Source organism: Gambusia affinis, linkage group LG02 (genome assembly GCF_019740435.1).
Source record: "Gambusia affinis linkage group LG02, SWU_Gaff_1.0, whole genome shotgun sequence".
In the NCBI taxonomy this organism is placed as follows: Eukaryota; Metazoa; Chordata; class Actinopteri; order Cyprinodontiformes; family Poeciliidae; genus Gambusia; species Gambusia affinis.
Window position 1 is genome coordinate 10,692,079 of NC_057869.1, and position 19,746 is coordinate 10,711,824.

The 19,746-nt window shown below is 38.0% G+C and overlaps 2 protein-coding genes across 3 annotated transcripts; both read left to right on the forward strand.

Annotated features, from left to right (window-relative positions):
- Positions 1–1,654: 1,654 nt before the first annotated feature.
- zdhhc7 (zinc finger DHHC-type palmitoyltransferase 7) lies at positions 1,655–12,548 on the forward strand. 2 transcript variants are annotated; one of them, XM_044141738.1, is made up of 8 exons: positions 1,655–1,912; positions 2,686–2,778; positions 6,029–6,391; positions 7,396–7,520; positions 7,875–7,971; positions 8,488–8,569; positions 9,083–9,213; positions 9,771–12,548. In XM_044141738.1, the coding sequence occupies exons 3-8, from the start codon at positions 6,047–6,049 to the stop codon at positions 9,951–9,953; spliced, it is 963 nt and encodes a 320-aa protein (XP_043997673.1). In that variant the 5' UTR covers positions 1,655–1,912; positions 2,686–2,778; positions 6,029–6,046; the 3' UTR covers positions 9,954–12,548. The 2 variants fall into 2 exon arrangements, with proteins under 2 accessions (XP_043997673.1, XP_043997665.1); XM_044141730.1 differs by having other exon boundaries at positions 1,661–1,912; positions 6,041–6,391.
- A 611-nt stretch (positions 12,549–13,159) lies between these two features.
- terfa (telomeric repeat binding factor a) lies at positions 13,160–19,690 on the forward strand. Its single transcript, XM_044106001.1, has 13 exons — positions 13,160–13,364; positions 14,008–14,103; positions 14,341–14,471; positions 14,795–14,881; positions 15,274–15,414; positions 15,503–15,627; positions 16,190–16,708; positions 16,845–16,943; positions 17,473–17,592; positions 17,679–17,822; positions 18,119–18,201; positions 18,293–18,339; positions 19,231–19,690. Exons 1-13 carry the CDS (start codon positions 13,214–13,216, stop codon positions 19,387–19,389), a joined length of 1,902 nt encoding a protein of 633 aa, XP_043961936.1. The 5' UTR covers positions 13,160–13,213; the 3' UTR covers positions 19,390–19,690.
- Positions 19,691–19,746: the final 56 nt, after the last annotated feature.

Consider the following 19,746-nt stretch of genomic DNA (forward strand, 5'->3'; position numbering starts at 1 on the left):
CTTTATTTTAGCTTCTTCTTTCCTTGTCATTGTTCTCTTTCTTCTTTTCTTTTGTCTGCTCTTCTCTGTTCATCTCCTCTCTTCTCTCTGATGCACCCAAGCCTTGCATCCAGCTTTCCCATTTTATTCTTGCAACACAAACACAAGCCCACACATTTGCAAGCAGACAGTCTGACGTCACACAGTCACTTAAAACCTCTGCTCTCCACTCCACTTTGTTTCACTTCATTTCCCTCCAAAAGCCTGCGTGTGAACAAAGGGCAGAAAGAAGTGCACCAAACTCCAGAGCTTCCAGACTTTGTGTCACACATCAGCACTCAGCATTTATTATTGAAACCCCCTGATTATAAGAGTTAAAATGAATTAAGGCTTTTTTTTTTTCTCCATATCGTTATTGGTTCTAATCCTGCTCTTTGGACATTTCCTAGATGTTTATTCAGGAACCTGTACCTGAAGAGTCTCAGAGAGTGTACAGCAGGAGATAGTTTGCATGTAGCCACTGCGGCGGCGGCTGCTTTGGCCGTCACTCAGATGCTCATCTAGCCGTGATGGAGAGAGAAGCAACTCTGAAAATGGAAAAGGCTTCAGTCCCCTGATTCAGCCTTTAAGCTGCTTTAGAGGATTGCTGGGTATTTTTTCTCTTGCTCCTTCTAAAATAGACAGCTGATACTGGCTCTGAACCAGAACAGGAGAGGGCAGGAGGCTCTGAACGCTCAGTGCGGGGTTGCAGACTCTGAGAAGAAAGAGTCCAAGCTGCTTTGTCTTGGCTTTATTATCAGCTCCCGGGAGACACATGACAGGAGGGGTCGCCGCCCATACTGGGGAGGCTTATTGGGCATCTGTCCTCAGCTGATTAGAGACTTTGTATGGGTCAATCCAAACATTTCACTGAATCAGAATTTTCTGTTTTGCAGTGGCATTCTTGGCGCATATCCAACAATACCAAAGAGGACTGGAAAAGTGAATGGCATTAATGTTTTAGTCTTGCAGCAAACAGGATGGAAACTGTTTTCTGCTTTGTTGAATTCCTCATGAATACTTTCATACCGCCTACAAGTTAAGCTAGTAGTGAGAAGCAGAATCTCCAGAATACAGTAAACCTGGTTCCAGGGAGGCAGGAGAAGTTAAACAAAAAGCGAAATAAGAAATGATGGTATGATTTCTTTATGCAACATGTTTAAGAACAACAATTTAAGACATTAACTGTATGTGCTTAAGGTTGGCTCCATCTAATAAATGACTTTGGAATATATTATATATACCACATATTTATTCTATGTGAAAGTGTATGTGAAAAAGATATGGGACAAATTAGCTTCAATGCAGTTTAGGTTTTCATATCTTTGTTTTTTTTTTTTTGTTTGTTTGTTTGTTTTTTGTTTTTGTTTGATCAATAAATCAATTTTTTTTCTGTTTCTGGGACTTAAAATGAAATTAGCAGGAAAAAGCTATAATCTTGTGCCAGACATCTTTTGTCTTTGAGTTTTGATTTTATGTACATTACCATATATGAAGAAACAAATAATTTTATATGATCGGTTATTTAGTCTTTAGTTCAGTTCAGCATTTTATATTTGACGTTTTGTTTTTTGGTTGTCTGGCAAAAATGTTACGAAATCTGTCCAATAGCGCCTGTCAGTGGACGTTTGATATTAATGCACTTTCGTATTTCACTTCTGCACAGGGTGGCGCTATTTGGAAAGGCATCTGTCGCCGGAGAGTTGCGAATGACAGCGGGAAAAGCCGAAGCGAAGCCCCGGAAGCTTCGTCGTTACTGGTCACTGTCAGCCTGTTGTTTGAGCGATGTGCTCAATCTGCCGATGCTCCACCGTGTTGGCTGTGGGTTTAATATAAATGGAAATATAAATATACTGATAAGGAGTTCCTCGCGAATGAGGTAAAGACGGCAAAGGTATGTAATTCAGCTGACAGTGCTGAGGTATTTGCATACAAAGCTAGCATGCTATCGTTTGTTAGCTTCTTTCAGCGGCTAGTTAGCCAGCGAGATCCAGCAGCCAGCTCGGTGTGATGAGGGATATTGGGGCAGATGGAGACGTCTGGGCTTAGCGCGTCTGAGAGAGCCTTTTCAGTTATTATTAACTTTAACAGGAAGGGGAAAATGCAAATTCTGCGTGTAACTTATTGAACATTGCTCATACCTTTGCCACACCGACATCAGATGATATAACTGAAGGTGGTGAGTAGGGAGCTCAGGTTATCTGGCTTCTTGGTTTATTATTACAAAGGTTATTTTGACTAACAATGAAAAATAAGGAGGGAATTAGACCAAACCTTTGGCAGCGACAGGGTCTGTAAAACCTGAGCACACTATTTGGAAAAAAATGAACAAATGCAGTGTCACCTTATTACAAAAAATGATGGGCGTGTTTCCTGAGTTGGCAAATCCTACTTGACATCCAGAGTGGAAGTCAGATTTCTGTAAATAGTGCTGATCTAAAATGAAAGCTTGAGCTGACTTCTTCAGTGCAACGTTTAATAATGATTTAATTTGCGGTACTTTTTTCTAAGATTTACTGACATATTTAGAAGTATTTAGTAAAAAAAAAAAATGCAGACAGATGCACGTTGGTGTTGAGCTTCAACTAGTATTTTTACAGTAAATCTTCAACTTTTTGAAGGCATTTGCTCCGCAATGACACGTTTTCCATTCTCCGTCCTTTTCAGGTCTCAGCCAATCTCCCATCTCTGCACATGTGCTTCTTCCTTAATGGTGCTGAGCACACTACAGCATGTTGTTGTAAAGCTCAGTAATATCAGGTATGTTGAAATTGACATTCTCACATTCCTTAAAACCAACTAATATATATTAGCTCTTTTTTTTGTATTTGAAAGGTGGGGAACTTGCACTCCTTACTCTAAGTGTGGCTAGAAAAAAAAACAAAACATGGGGAGATACATGATATAGTCAGAAAAAAAAGGTTATTCAAAGGTCAAGTTTTTCTTAATAAATTCAGGCTTTGGTCTCACCTGTTGATTCCAATTTTTACCTTTCCAGTTTTTCTTAAGGGTATACAATAACGAAGAAAAGTTGCTGCAGGTGTTTTCATGAAGGAAGTATTGTTTTTAAGTTGATGGTAGTACAAGTATCCTATTTTGGCAAAAATTAAGAAGAATATTATATTAAGATAAATTCTATTTGTATGTGAGTTTAAAGATAAGAAATTGTGAAATTACTCAGATTTTTCATTGTTTGAATTACTGATTGTCAATGAAAAATCAGGAAACTCGCTAATTTAGTTGGTGCATCTTCAGTGTTTTAATATTTGATTTCTTGATGTGACTCTAAAAAATCAGCCTCCGTTTGTATCAGAATAAAGAAAATTTTTCTTGGACAACAGTCTCAGGAAAATATGTTTTTATTTTTTCTTGGACTTCAGCAAGGGTGTGTTTTTTTTTATTTTTTATTCTGCATGTAGTTGGATTAAGTTAAGCTATCAATATATGATTACATTAAGTTTATTTATAAAATATCAATTTACAACAAATGTAATCTCAAGAGACTGGCCAAGACAAACGAATCCAGTGCACGATCCATTCCTAAAGACAGCTCTGTTACAGACATTTCAGTCCAACTCTCGTTCTATAAAAGTGCAGTAAAAATCTCTTTATGATCCCAGATGATATGCAATTCTTTAACAAAGCCCAGCTGCTTCTCCTGGGCAAGAAAATGGCAACAGTGGAAAGAAACAACTCCCTTTTAACAGGAAGAAACAGAATAAATCACAATTATAATTGTTGTTTTTTCTTGGTGTGGATTTCCATGTGGGCTGATGTTTAATGAAAATGTGTTATGTGCTGACAGCAGCGATCTATTTTGCAAGGTGGTCTTGGCCAGATGATGTTTGCTGGGTGTGTAAAGAAAATATGAGGGAGACAAATATTTTTCCCTGAGACTCGGCCGGCCAGTCAGATGGACAATCATTTGGGGGGACTTTAATTGATCCTTCTTGACTTCACTTGAAGAAAATCAATACTGTTGTACTGCTAAAAGTATCTTCTGATTCACATGTGGACAGTAAGAAGGAATTTACTGTAGTTTGTCGACTGGCCGTTTTTTTCCTATTACTCATTTATAAGCAAAAACCTAATCTCGTTTTATTTTCCGTTTCCTTTTTCCAAACATCTAGAGACTTGTCTGCAGCTCTTACACCAAGCCTGGAGCAAAAGCTGATATATGCTGGTGGGAAGTCAACGTTTAGTTACACAACTGAAAAGAAAAATCCTTAAACACTTATTTTTAATGGTCCTCATTCAATAGGAATATATAAGTTATAATATAAATATATAAATGATCTAAATTACAGGTTGTTTTAAAACAGTAAAACTGGTCTCACTAAGAGAACATCCACAATCAGGTGTTAGGGAAGCAGGACAAAAATCTTTGAGTCTTGCTTTCCAATTTTCAGTGGAAGTGAGTGGATGACCAGGAAGACAAACATCTGCAAGACTGCTAGCTAAGGGTTGACAGCTCTGCACCAGCCATGTCACTGGAAATGTTTCATTTACTTTAGAGAAATGGGTCACATTTTGCTTCAGAGCAGCTGAATGTTCCTGTTCACCAAAGTAGAAGTTGTTTACAACTTAAACTAGTTTTTTTCTACCACATCTTTGGACAGTTGTCTACATTATCTCTAATACAAATAGCAGGCCAAAATTTACATGCATGTTGCATTTCCCCTGAAATTTGGTGGTTAGTTAATTGAGTTAATTGAGAAAAAGTAGTTATAATGTTTTAATGATTATTTCCACTGCTCCTGTTTTCTGCTACTACGCATTATATTTGGGTAATTTTAAGTTTAAGACGTAACTCTTTTTATGGGTTAAGTTCATTATTAATTTTTTTTATTGGAGAATGATAAAACATTTCTTCCCTGTTGTTGTTCGCATAAATGCTGGTTTTGCTCAGATTCCAAAACAATTTGTAGCTCATATCTCTGTTCAGTTCCTAAAAACATCAACAAATACAGACATCTGCAGTTGAGTTGTGCAGATCGGTTGTGTGTAAGATGATGTCAGACTTTTAAAACCTGAGCCTAGTTTTATTGCCATGTCTAAAAATATTGACTGTTCTACTATGATTTCAAACCCTTTACCGCTTCCCTGACATGTTCTCATATTTTTGATAAAAGAGTGAAATTAAAACAATGGAAAAAAAAAAAAGAATCAATGTCAGTGTATGTTGCAGCAGCAGCTGTGTGTTTTGAATGTTAGTAAGGAGAAAGACGTGCCAATCTGTTCTGAATTTTGGGATTTATTTAATTATTTCTAATATTAAAACAGTCCTTATTTGGTCTTCATCCTCTCCAGTTGTGGTACATGATTGTGTGGATAAAATATTTACAACCTCGATTGATCCATCTTGATTGTTGCTGAAGCATTGCGAGAGTCATTAATCTTTTAAAGGAACATTAAATATTGGGGGGGTTTTTTGTAGAAATTGAGAATGTTGGGTTTTTTTCCCCTATTTTGTTACAATTTGAGTTCCGATGATGTTTTGGTACAGACAGGTGGATGCTTTTAGAAATTACCTCCAAGTAAATTGCATTTCAGGTTTCCTCTTTTACTCTAGAAAAACCTGAAACTCTGTTTTATTCAGTTCTGTGGGTCAATAACAATCAGGCCTGGCAACAGCAGCAGATTATTATTAGCCCATATAAACTGCAGCCTTTGGATCAGTTTTCCAAAGACTCATGGGTAGCCATTGATTGATCTTGAAGCTGTGGACTTTGTCTTCCTGTTTCTTCTGAATGTTACCCGCCGACCTTGGCTTGAAAACAAAATTTAAAAGCTTTGGTGACTCATGCTTCTGACAGTGGGAGCTGCAAGCCAAACTGAGAATCAGTTACCATATTTTAAGCATTTCCTAAAAGGTGTAGCATAAAATGACAGCAGACAGAATCCATTTCTAAAGATGACTTTCACTTAAGTAGTTTTATCTCTGTGTTAATTACGTTCTTTATGTTAGTAGTTTGTCAAAATGAAGCCACAAGACTATAGTCAGTTTTAGTTTCTTCTACAGGGCACGATGCAGTCTTCAAACCACCGACTACGAGACATGGAGCAGCACCACCCGCTGCTGGCCGCCGGCGCAGACGTAGAGGCGGGCAGCCTGGGAGCCGGGGTGATGGTCGGAGGTCCTAACGCAGGACACTCGGCAGGGAACCGCACGGTCTGGTTCATTCAGGACAGCTGCGGCATGGTGTGCGCCGCCATGACCTGGTTTCTGGTCCTGTACGCAGAGTTTGTGGTGAACTTTGTCATGCTTCTGCCTGCCAAGAACTTCTGGTACTCTCTGCTGAACGGGGCCACCTTCAACTCGCTGGCTGTGCTCGCGTTGGCGTCACACCTGCGCACCATGTTGACTGACCCAGTAAGGACTGTCACACTCAGTACAATGGGAAGATATTAGATGTATTAAACACTTCGATGCAAAGGGAAGTAAAGAAAGAAAGAAAAGAAAGTTACAGCCCCGGTACAGAGCCAGTCACTTGCTGATATAATGTGGGACACCGAGCTGGGAGTCGTTTGCTGTGGGATGTTCTGTGCAGAGACTCTGGAGAGTAGCTCCTTTAACCAAGACTAAGTATCAGCGCTTTAATGTAATTCAACATCAGAGTTCACATTTTCACCTGACTGAAAAACGAGGAGTTTTCACTTCATTTCCATATGAGTTTTTAACATTTTCCAGCCAGACAGTTAATTTAATAGAAGTACATTAATTTCACTACTGATGGTGCTTTTTTATTTTCTACGTTTTGTATTTAGCAGAACTTAAATTCCCCTGCAAACTGAATATTTCCTCCGAAATGTTGCAAAATCTTACTTCCACTCTGTTACTGGAAATAATTGGTCTTTTCAAACTTTGATGACAGACCAGTTAATGTTGCTCAATTAAACCAGAAGCGCCCTGGTAGCTGTACTGGTTGTCTTCCTACAAAATATGCCACTAAGCAATTATCCATTTAAAACTATAAACCAGACTGGTTTGAAATTTATTTATAAATATAAAGTCCTGCACAATATAACTGCAGACAGGAAGCACAGCCTAGAAGTAAAATAGAAAAAAAAAAAGTTAAAAAAGAGGAATAAAAAACAAGAGAACTATTAGAGTAAAAAAGAGTTCAAATTTAACAATTGAAGTTATAAAGCAGTTCAAACCTCCAGGGGCTGGGAATCTTTAGACACTTTCAGCTGCTTACCTGTCAGAGGGATATGATTTGATAAATGGGTAGCCAGCGAACGGATGCTAATACTAGTTAGAGTTGCTCTCTTTTAGTTGTACCAGTTTTAATGGAGACATAAAATCACAATGTAATTTAATAAAATCATGCATCAACTGAAGACAGTTGTCTTGCTGCCTTTGCCACCCTTTAGGGTGCAGTTCCTAAGGGCAATGCAACCAAGGAGTACATGGAGAGCCTGCAGCTGAAGCCCGGAGAAGTCATCTACAAGTGTCCAAAGTGTTGCAGCATCAAACCTGAAAGAGCACACCACTGCAGGTCAGTGTGACACTGACAGCTGTTTATCCTTTCTTCTGCCTAGCAATGGGATGTTTTGAAGCATTAATGCTTAAAAAAAACACTCACTTGTATTTTTGACAGCACTCAAACTGCAGCCAATTTCCAGTGTAGTCAACAGTTTTTTTAAAGACAGCAAACTTAAAACAAGCCTTCAGCTGCATCAGTTAGTCTCTGAACTAGTGCTACTCACACATACAAACTTTTCGTATGTTGAAATTAAAATTGTTTAACCCAGCTAAACAGAAGACAACTCAACAATACAGATATTTATTAAAGCTGTTTTTTTGAATATATTCCTGTTTTCACAAACTAACTTGTGTCTCCTCCCTGCAGCATTTGTAAACGATGCATCCGGAAGATGGATCATCACTGTCCCTGGGTCAATAACTGCGTGGGAGAAAAGAATCAGAGATTCTTCGTTCTTTTTACTGTAAGTATACAGACGTTAAGGAAGGAAGTGATGAATCTTGCAAGATGGTGTGGCACAGATCGCCAGCTCTTTCGAAATGTAATCATTGCTGTAGTAAAGTGTGCATGTCACTTGTTTTGTTTCTTAATTTCTAAATATGATTACCGTAGGTTGTTTGAAATTGTCTGAGCTTCTAACATTTATGATGCTATACTTATTTTGTCACTTTCATCAGCTGAAGTTCAGAGCTCTGTGATGTAGTGCAGAGCAGGAGCAGGCCTACATTAAATGTGCACTCGCTGCCATCTGGGACTCCCTTGATAAGATCAGCACTTTTTATGGCTTCCAACGCTGACTGGATTATTCTGAAGACAGAAAAAGAAAGCTGCCATATGGGACTGGGCGTTGCAGCTCCCCCTGCCATTCACACTTTCATTGAAAGAAAATGAAGCTATAAAACAGGAACTTTTTGTCTTATTTTTTTTTATGTAGAAGTTTCCTGTTTCTCTTTCTTTTTCCACTGTTTTTGCTCCACAGATGTACATAGCCTTGATTTCTGCCCATGCTCTGGGCCTCAGTGGGATGCATTTCTTCACATGTATTAAGGTGCAGTGGAACGGTAAGTACTCATAAGATAAGTTTGCATTAATAGACGTTTCAAAATGTGAAGGGAATTTAGAATTGCATCTTAAAATACACAAGCAGAGATCAGAGGAAATAAAGGTATTCCTCCAGCTTCTGCTCAGAAATCACCAGAATTGTTTCTCACAATCCTAATTCATTTGTTATTGCTCTTTATGCTTCACTGTGGTCTGCAGGAATGAATCAGATCTTTTTTTAGTATTCATTCAAATTATACTGCTTCTCTTAGCTATGAAGAAAATGCTTTTTTTTATGCTTTGTAAACAGTCTCTGCAACCGACAAGATTGCTGCATGAGTTTTCCTACATCTGTCAGTAGATTACTAACTCCCGCTGCTTTATGAGATGGAACCTCAGGATTGTGTCTTCTTGCTATTCAGATTTATACAGCCTGCTTTGAGCATAGCAAAAATGCTCATTTGAAACTCATTTTAGTCGCTCCTCTAAACTGTACAAACCTCCAATTTGTTCTTTATTTTTGTCCTGTTCAGAGTGCAGTGACTTCTCACCGGGGGTGTCGGTCTTGTTGCTGATCTTCCTCTGTCTTGAAGCCATCCTCTTCCTCACTTTTACAGCTGTGATGTTCGGCACACAGATTCACTCCATCTGCAATGATGAGACGGTCAGTATTCATGCAAACTCCGTCACCTTTTGTTGCTCATGGTTTAGATCTGTGATTTCCAAGCTGGGTAGGCGTAAAGCTGGAAGGTCGACCAAACTATTCGTATATTATGCACATATGCATAATTAGACAGACTGATAAGAAGTCTGGATGAAACTTTAATTGAATATACTGCACTTGCCTTATATAAGTCTATTTGTAAAATTTGTGATCTACAACAATAAATAAAGCTGCTTTATAGTAGCTGTTTGGTGTAAAACGTTAGAGTAGCATATATGCTAAACCAGTGCACACACATACAAAACAAGCTTTGTTTTTATGTTCTCAAGTCAGAATGACTGATTTCAGGTTGTACTTAGTATTCAGTTCTAGATACAGGTAAACAAGTACAAATAAATGAACTGAACATCTAGATGGGTAAAAGATAAGTAGGTCAGGTTTCCGTTATGCTACTGAGGTTTTGTTAGGGGAACAGAAATATTAGAAATTCACTTGAGATCATTTTTTCAAAAGTCACACAATTTGAGACTTTCTGAACTGATTTCAATGTCTTCTAGGAGATTGAACGTCTTAAAAACGAGAAACCAACATGGGAGCGTCACATGAGATGGGACGGAATGAAATCTGTTTTCGGGGGTCCGCCGTCCCTTCTGTGGTGCAACCCATTCACAGGCCTGCGTCTGCGCCGTCTGTTGGTGGTGACCCAGGGCCGCCGCGGTGGCTCCGAGTTCTCCGTCTGACAACCTGGGCAGTGATGGAGCTCATCATACGTTAGCTGTCTAAAGCTGGATTTCTTGTTAGCCCGCCTTGCAGGTGCTAAGATGGATTTCATCCAGAGAGCGCACCAATGGAGGGGGTGACACACAGGCTGCTACAGCAGGACCCTGGAGCGTCACAACTCTTGACTCCCACCGGCTGTTAAACACCCAACACTATTTGTGTTGCTCTGCACTTGTGTTCCTAATAATCGGGCTGTTGGTCCTTTTTGATTTGTTTATGTGGATTTTGGAAAAGCACGAACAGAACTCGAGATTTTTAATCCTCACAATGAAAAGTAATGTTGGAGCTGCAAATATGTGATTTATAGCGAGCATCTTCGTCATAAGGGATGAGAACAGAGTATGTTTTATTTTCTCTGGAAGAAGGCAAAAGGATCTCAAGGGGAGAAATGCTCAGTACTCATCTGGAGCCAGACATGGGAATCACAGTCCAGTAAATGCACTACATTGTTTAAAACAGCCTGGTGTGCAGAGCACAACGAACAGCAGTGATTGAACTGTGTGCTCCAACATGCATGTACAACAAACCAGTCAGCCTGGAAATGGCTGCCTTTTAAAGAAATGGTGAACTCGAGCCTTATTTTTAGTCAAGAGGACCAAATGGCAAGTCGTCCTCTTTGTCTTGTAGTTTTTCTCGGAGCTGAATTTTTTCTGGTTTTTTTTTTTTTGGGCTTACGGGAGCCTCTAAAAATATTCCATTTTTGAGTGACTGCTGACGCCTTATAACCATGACCACTCCTCTCCAGCTAAACGTGACGACTCACAGGAGATGACTACTGCTGGTCTGAGTCCACGTTTGGATTAGAAAGTCATTTTCCATGTCTATAGATTTGCCATTCATCCCTACCTACATGCTGCTTAGCGTCTCTGGAGCGTTTCTGAAACAAATGGTCAGATCACTGATATGCCTCTGTATTTTCATTACAAAATAATTCAGGCCCTGGATTGAATGTTACCGAGTCTGAATTGTTTTCCTTTTTGTGTATTTTTCTTTTTCTTTGTGCTATGAACTTGCGGAGACGTTTCTGTCTGGTAGAATTTATACAAGAAATTTATGATAATGAGATTACATTGCATTCAAACACTGAAAACAACCACTCAAGCTGTTCAAGACCGAGCCAAGTCTGAGACATGGCTGCTTTGCATGCTGCTTGGCAACTGTGTGGTGCTTTTTTTTGTTAAACAGTTCTTTTTAAAAACTGGCACAACATTATTGGGTGACAAAACCAAGCTTTTTTTTTTTATTTCGTTACACAATTTTTAATGGTGAACCATAACTTGAGGAGCTCAACAGATTCTTTCAATGCCTTTTTTTTTATTATTTTTTTTTTTTTTTCACTCTACAAATTTAAACCCCTGCAATATCAGCAGAGCAGAAGTGTATCAGAGCACTAAAGCTGTTAAAATGATTTATCATGTTTATGAAGATGCCCACCTTCACATTAGCCTGTGGCAGGAATGATCAGCCGGTATGCACTTGAGGTCAATGCTTCCTGAATTGATAGTTAAATATTGTCTAAAAAGCTGGTAGTGCTCAAGTATTGTCAAATTAAATCTTTTAAGTCTCATATCTTTAGTTGTTGTTATTATATACTGCTGTCTGTTCTCATCTGTGGTGGTCAGGAAAGAAAAATCTCACCTGTTTACATATTAAAGCCTCCGAGGACATAATGATCTTATTTTTTTGATGTTTTGTTTTTTAGGAAAACGCTATCATAAGAATGTAAAAGCTACCTACGTTAGGAGCAGGGGACAGAACACTGAGCACACAGTGACATCAGGGGACTTTCCTAATGCTGGCCTCTTGTTTCTCTGCTAATTTAGCTGCTCTTTAGGACGATCACAGCATAATATTGCGATACTACTTGTTTATAATCAGAACTGTTCAAACAGCATGCTTAGTGAAAATTAATAAGGCAAAAAGAAGCGTAGATTGGTAGAGATTTGACAAAAATCAGGAAATATGCTGTATTATTTGATGGGTGCACAAATAAGAATGCTAATCAAGCAACAATTGTTGCTAAAGGACATTCAGAAGCTAAAAGGTACTGTGTCACTAATCGACACAAAGTGTTAGAAACAGTAGAAGCCAGTCACGGCTATCAGCAAATCAAGAGTTAACATATTGACATATGGCAGAGTTTTCATGCTCAGATAATTCTGTATGATTTAATTTTAAATGGAATCTTTGTGTGTTACTTGACTGTGGAGGGTGGTTGGACATAGTCCAAACCCATCTGTACCTATGCTCTCCAAGGACGCAGGTTAAAGTTGAAACTGATTTTTTTTAGTGCAGAGACTTGTTGTCATGTACAGTAGTGGGATGGATGTTTTAATACATATTTATAATTCCACCATAAACCGTTATGGGAGATTGGGTTTTCTGGTTAGAGGGAATATGTCTTCAAGAACAAAAGTCCTTCAGCTTTATAAACAAAGTATAAAGGTAATTATTAACAATATAAACTGAATGTTGAGTTTTATTTTTATTTAAATTGTGTACATTTTTTGTCATCCTAAATGTCATTTTTTCCATAATAAACTTGAATAAATTAACTTGTGCTCTGAACTGACTGCTTTTTTAAAAAAAAGAAAAGTAATTGCTTATGGGGGATGCACAGATATAAAAATTGGGCCGATAGTACTGTTGCCAAGACCAATAAAATATTTATCAGTATTGCACATATTTAGTATTGAACATATTCAACTACATTACTTCTCTGCTTTGGTTAATACCCCATAATTCTTTGCTGCATCATTATCACTGATGAACAAATACCACATGGTCAACTTCCTCTCCCTTCTGAAACACAAAAGCGGCAAGAAGATGGAAATAAACAATGATGTAAGCTCGGTTTTACTCATTGGATCGATAAGTAAAAATGACATTTGCTGATGCAGATATGTCGTGCATCCCTTAGTTACCACACTCACTGGTTTATTTCTAAACAAAAAATTCAAAGCACTTACCGTACTATGTGTGTCAAGTACCGTAGTTTATACTTTATATATATATACACACACACACAATTTTAACAGCTGTAGGTGAAATGTAATTAATAAAATAATCCATTCAGCGCCCTTCCGTGTCGAGGGCGTGTCAAAAACAGGGGGCTTGGTTGTTCGCAGCAGTTCACATAATGCTCAGAGGAGGCGGTATAGCGCCGGAGATCACTTTACCAACCACCATTAAACCGAAAGGAGAAGAGTGAGGCGCGAACATGGCAGCCAAAGGAAGCGTAAACATCGATCAAGTAGAAGTGGAGAAGGTTGTTAACCGCTGGCTGGTGGAATATTACTTTTCTCTGACGGTAGAGTTGTTCAAGAACCAACAGTATGCGGATTTTTGTGCTATTAGAGACGTGCTGGACGGTAAGCATTCTCTATTCTAAACTAGCTTAAACTTGCCTAGCTTATCATGTCTGCCTGTAGTAAGTTCAACAAAGTTTAACAACTGGTTGTTTATTAACAAATGTTAATGGCACGTAAACAACTGGTTGTTTATATACCAAATGTTTATTATGTTTGCGCTTACTTCTGTAGGACAGTTTCACATTCTCTAGCTTTGCAGACTGAAATATAAACCTACTGGATTTATATTCTGAATTCAGCAAGCACCTAGGAAGAAGAGGGACATGGAACTACTGAAAAATATATGTGAAATGCTTGTTTTATTTTGCATTGCTTTTAACTGGTCTCCTGCAACTGCAGACTTTTGTTTTTTGGTCTTTTCAGCGCGCTTCCTCGTGTTTGTAGATTCCCAAATAATAATCCCTGCCGCACAAGGTGTTGAACCAACTTTAACCGGTTTATTTCAGCACTGAAACATGCATTAAATTACACTTAATACGTTACCATTTAGCCAAAGTTTGAGCTTTATCCCATATGTGATAATAATATAAAACCGCTTCCCAATTTGCATCAAATGAACCTAAAATTAATAGAACAAATCTTGAAGAGTAAGGGAAGGATTATAGATGTGGATTACGGAGTGTATAATTTCTGGTCTCCTTAGCTGTCCTTGAACGTCCCATTGAACCTGTTGATGACATGCCCTTGAAGATCAGATTGTTGCAGTTCCTGTCTCGCATAAACGAAGGAGAAAAACTTGGTGAGTTAATGTCTCCATGTTGTTAACACAATTACATTCATTTTAAGTGAAATGTTTAGAACAATTTGTGATATTCTCATAGTTTTGCATATGTTGGTTTAGTCAATGCACTGGCAAAATGCTTTAAATCCTGAAATATTACTTGATCTTGTCTTTCATTTTATTCCATTTGTCCCACAGTCAGTCCTGCTGTTATGGTTACCAAGCCTTGCAGTTATTCTTAATTCTGTCCCTCAGATTCGTGGTTTGAACCCGATCAGTCCAAAACTCCGCTGGAATCAGCCCTAAACTTGCTGGAAAGTATGAAGGCAAATTTCCAAATTCCTCAAGCTGATTTTGACTACGTATCCACATTACTTAAAGAGATGGTAGGTGATTTATTCAATTTTTTATATATATATATATATATAAACTTGTTACTGCCCTCGTTTAGCTTTTGTACTTTTTTAACTCAAAGACACCAAAAATCTATCTTTGCAAAGTCAGAGACTAGAGCAATATAATTGATAAATCCAGCAAATCGTCCAACCTAAGATTTTACCAGCAGTAGTAATTCTGCATATTGTAGTAGATAAATACTGCTACATATTGTTGCTGAAGAAATGTGCTGGTCATTTCTCTAAAGTTAAAACATGGAGATATCCTGAAAAGGCCGTTTTGATCGAGCAAATTATTTCTTTTCATTTTTTAGATCCTGGGGATTTTCATAAAGAATGAGGTATTTGATAAGGCAAAAGCTGCACTCTCTTTGTACTTTCCCTGTCCAGGGAATGACAAGGTAAGTCCACCTAATCAATCTTTAACATGCTCCCATTCTGCAACTTCTAAACTAATATTGTAGATTATATTGAGTTTCTGCCGCTTCTGAGGCAAAAATCAAACAATGCAAATAAAGGAACTGTGAACTGTCGTTCAGTTCCCCTGGGTTGGAATATTTCTTGACATAAGGTGTTGTTGAGGAACTAAATATTAGTTCAGTGATTGAAGGGAAGCAGTAAATCCGCAAGCATCTTTTCAGTTCTTTCAGTAAATGTTTGAGGTTGTAGAGAAAACATCTAGAAAACATGAATGTCCTGACTATTTGTGAACAGACTATTGTTACTTTCCTTGGCTACAAATGTAAACAGTTTCCAACTGATCTTTTGCTTGTCAACATCTGATTCTCCATAGAGGGCCACATTCATGAGTCTCATCTGTCAGAAGAGTAAAACACACAAGGTCATCGACCAAATAAACTTCCCACAGTTTAGGAAGGAGATGCTGTGTTTTTGCCAGAAGCTGTGCCCTTTTGCAATCCCTTTTCTTCACAAGGTTTGCACACTGACAATTGAGTTTTAGACACTGCCTCTTGGACTTTTTGTTTTGAAGATGGTAATATAAATATGTATGTGCTTACCAGGCTGCATTGAGCCTTGTTGAGTCACGAATTGAAGTTCAACATGATGGAGCAGTGAGGAGCAACGAGCAAGATGAAGACAGTCCGTCATCCAGCCCCCAAGTAAAAAATGTTCAGGTCAGATCAAGGTAAGGCCAGTTTCATCTGTTTTTATGTTCTAAAATCTTTCTAATGACCTCTGTGATTTATTTTTTATGAAGTGTTTATCTTGTAGAGTTACTGCACTCTTTTAAAGACTTTAACAATATGGAATTTAATTTGACTGGAAATGTTTCCAGACACCGGATAGGTGTGAAATTAGAATATGATGTTATCTATATTTTCTATACATTTTATTCCATATCTTATTGTCAACATGATCAAAATCTAGATTTCTAAAATCAACTTTTTTGTGTTTTTTAGAATTTGTGCATTCATCTGTCCGTTCATTTGCCTTTGTCTATCTGTTCTATTGTCCGTCTCTACTACTGTCAACCCATCCATCCATTTTTTCATCCAACTGTTTGCACATTCTTCCGTAATGTCTGAGTTTTGCCATTGCCATACTTAGTTACTATCTGTTTTCTAAATTTGAGATTCTTAGATTTCAGAACATTTTTAGGGATCCTGTTGTGTGGTTTTACAATTTCTCAGTAGTTGTTTTTTTTTTGTTTTGTTTTGGTTTTTTTTCTTCTCTCCCACACCTTTCAGAAGGTATCCATTCATTTCGAAGAGCAGACTCGAAGTAGCCTACAAAGCCCTGGCTCAGTGCTTGGAAGAAAAAACATTTTCTGACTTGGAGCAAGAAGTGGAGGAAGAATCTCAGAAAAGAGTGTGCCTCTGCCTGGAGAGATGCACTGATTCTATTCAACGCACTACTCAGAGCTCAGAGCAAGAAGCCCTGTTTCAGAGAAAGTCAGTCAGCCCTATGGAAGCTTCCCCAGCTGACGAGATGACACAGATAGACGCAGAGCGCCAAGCAGCAGCAGGGTCCCTCTCAAAGACTCTCTACACGGTGGCCCGGTTTGTGGTCGAGCCGGACAGCCAGACGAGCTCACAGTGCACAACAACTGTCGAGGAGCTGGACGTCGAGACGAGGACAACAGAGTCTCCACAGATGCCGTCTGCATCAAATAAAGAGCTGAACGGCCTGCAGTGCTCAGATTCAGACAGAAAACATTCGAGGCCCAAAAGAAAACTTCCCAGGAGGGGCAGCAATACAGCGAGCAGGTTAGTTCACCTCCATCTTCCTCTTTTAGTTGCTGCTTTTACATTTTATCCCAACACGTCTGCTTTCTGCTCTTTCTTTAAGAACTGTTTGACTGAGTATATGGGTTAAAAAAACAAAAAAATATTTGTTTTTCAGAGCTTCAACTAGTTTGGTTGAATGCTCATCAGACAGTGAAGGGGAATCCCTTCAGAGTGGGAAAAACGAACTGGAGCAGCCGAATGAATCAGCCAGCAAGTAAGTCCAAGTGTTGTGTCACTTCACACTGACCTGGATTCAGGGAGTCACAAAGAGTCTTTTTTCAGTTTGCAGTACTATTCAGAATAACAACATCTGGAGTGGCATCTGAGAAAATGAAAATACCACTGAAAAGTTTTTATATTTCAGTCATTCGAATACAGAATTGAAAATCATGTGTATTGTAGATTTATTACACACACAATGAAATTGCTTATTTTTGATCATTTTTGATGATCATAGCTTATATATTGTGAAATCCTATAATTGGGTTTTCTGGAAAATCATTAAATGAAATAAAGTCAAAAGTTTTATTGCACTGTACTGAAAAATGTATGGTCTGAACAATTACGGGGAAGACTGGAGCCAACTGTCACCCTCTACAATTTCCAATAAGAAACCAAAGTTAGTTTAGTAGTAAATCACTGAATGAGTTTAACCTTCTCATTGTCTGGCTGCTGTTATCCGTCAAATAGATGAATATTTTCACTCTCGCTATGCTAAAAACATTGATTTACTTCCATGACAGAAAAGCCAACAGATCCAGTGAAGCGTCAGAAAGCATGGACAAGGAACAGGCGCACACAAACGTCTCCAAAACTCCAAAGAAGCGACCGCTGAAATGGATATCCAAGAGTTCTAAAAACTGGTGAGAGGAATCGTGTTCTACATATTTTTGATGTAGTGTAAAATCTGAGTTGACTCAGGTCAAACCTTTACTTCATTTTTACCCAGTGACCCGAGCAGTGGAGAGCATGTTTGTCAGTCAGATTCTTCGTTGGACATGTCGCCTGACGTGTCTTCTCCTCGCCCCGTCCCTCAGAAGAGCTCCACTCCTCACAAAGATGCTCAAAGCAAGATTCCCGTCATACCACTTTGGTTAGTAAGGCAGAGATAATCTAAAAACTTACAGATGACAACATAAAGGTGTTGTCTTCACCTTTATGATGAAGACAACATAAAGGTGTCTTCGTCCTTATCTGAAAGTGTAAAATGACCATATTTACTTTTTTTGGTATTTATATGTTAAGAATTGACATATCATAAACTGTTATGCATTAATCAATGTCTTCAGCCATGTCGTCGCTTAATCGTGCATGTTTTTATTATTGGAAGTTTTTGCTTTGCCAGTAAGAGAAAAACCCAATTTCTAAAAAGCTTCTTCGTCTTTTCAGGAGAGAAGGCCACAAAAATATAACGGAGGAAAAGGAGACGTGGATCGATGAGGATTCCTTTTTCCCCTCCATAAAGAACAGAGGTAATACTTCCTCAGCTATCAGAATCTAGTCAATGCTAATCTGACTGTGAAAATCTAAGAATATAAACATTATTTATGTTTTTTACTACAGGATCAAGATCAAATGAAAGCACAATCTCACATTCAGGACAAAGAAGGGTAAGCAATGCGTTAAAAAAACAGGCAACTCAAAAGAATCGCTGCTAACTCAGGTTTTCAGTGTTGTGTAAAAGTTACTGCCCCTTTAACAGATTTTTTCCACTTTTCATTTCTTTTGCATATTTAATTGTTTAAACAAAATTTAATACAAAAAAAGCTATTTAAACCAATGAGACGGGAAATAAATCCTGTCTCCCAAGCTATGTTAATTTAAGTATTGAAAGTGATTAACTCACCTTTTCTAAGTTTAGTTCTACTAGTTTCACACACACTCACACACACCTTCTTACACCCAGATTCTCAAAAGAACCTGCCTGGAAATATGAAGTAGGTTTCTTTTGATGCCTTCAGTAAAGGAAATTGAAGATTAGGCATAATGGCCTGGAAAAATAATCTAAACATTTTTAACTTTGCTCAAGTTTTAAACTGATTAACCATGTTTGGAACTTAAACTTAAACTTGTTTTTATTTAGTGTTGTAATGATCCATCTTGACTGGATTGAATAAAAGTGACAGTTCTTTCAATCAGATCACTTTTAACTACCAAAACATGGTCCTTTTTCTTTGGCAGTTGTTTTTCCTCCCACCAAGATTTTTCACATCTATATAGGCAGCATAAAATGCTGCTAAATTAGAACAGTGCCAAGTATCTAATACACTCGTTGTAACCTTCGGTAAAGTAATGTTTATCAGTTTGATCAAGGCCAATTTTTTGCTCAAAGGTAAACTGAACATCCTTGATTTTGTTGTCATTTTGGTGTGATACTCAGATTAAGCATTTAAAGAACTTAATTCCAGTTGCACTGCAGAAGCATACTTCTTCATTTAAAAGGTTTAATCTTTTCAAACCAGTACAAACCTGACCATCTTTTATTGTTTCAATTGCTACAGAGGTGGACTGAGAGCGAAACGGAGAACTTAATTCAAGGGGTCAAGAAGTTTGGCGAGGGGAATTGGAACAAAATAAAAGCGTATTACGCCTTCAACGAGAGGACCAACGTAAACCTGAAAGACCGATGGAGGACAATGAAGAAGCAAAAATTGGTTTAACTTTATTTTGTTAGATTTTTTTTTTATTATTCAGTTATGTTCAGTCCAGAAAACTGTAATAAAACTGTTAAAAGTTGTTTGAACCAGATGTTCCTGTTTAGAAGTTGAGTTTTGTTTGAAACAAGCTGCAAAAAAATTATTAATTTACCTATTTCTTGCTAAAGAAGTCAATCATCCATGCTTAAGCAGTCCTATTTTAAAGGGCTTTTGGAAAAGAATGGCAGACTACAGCTTTGTGCTTTAAAGCATCTTGGTTTCCACAGGTAATAAATTACCTACAAAAAAATAAAAAGGCCAGTGTTTTTATTATGCCTGCATTAAACTTGTGATTGATAAAGATATGAGGTCCCTGGTTCA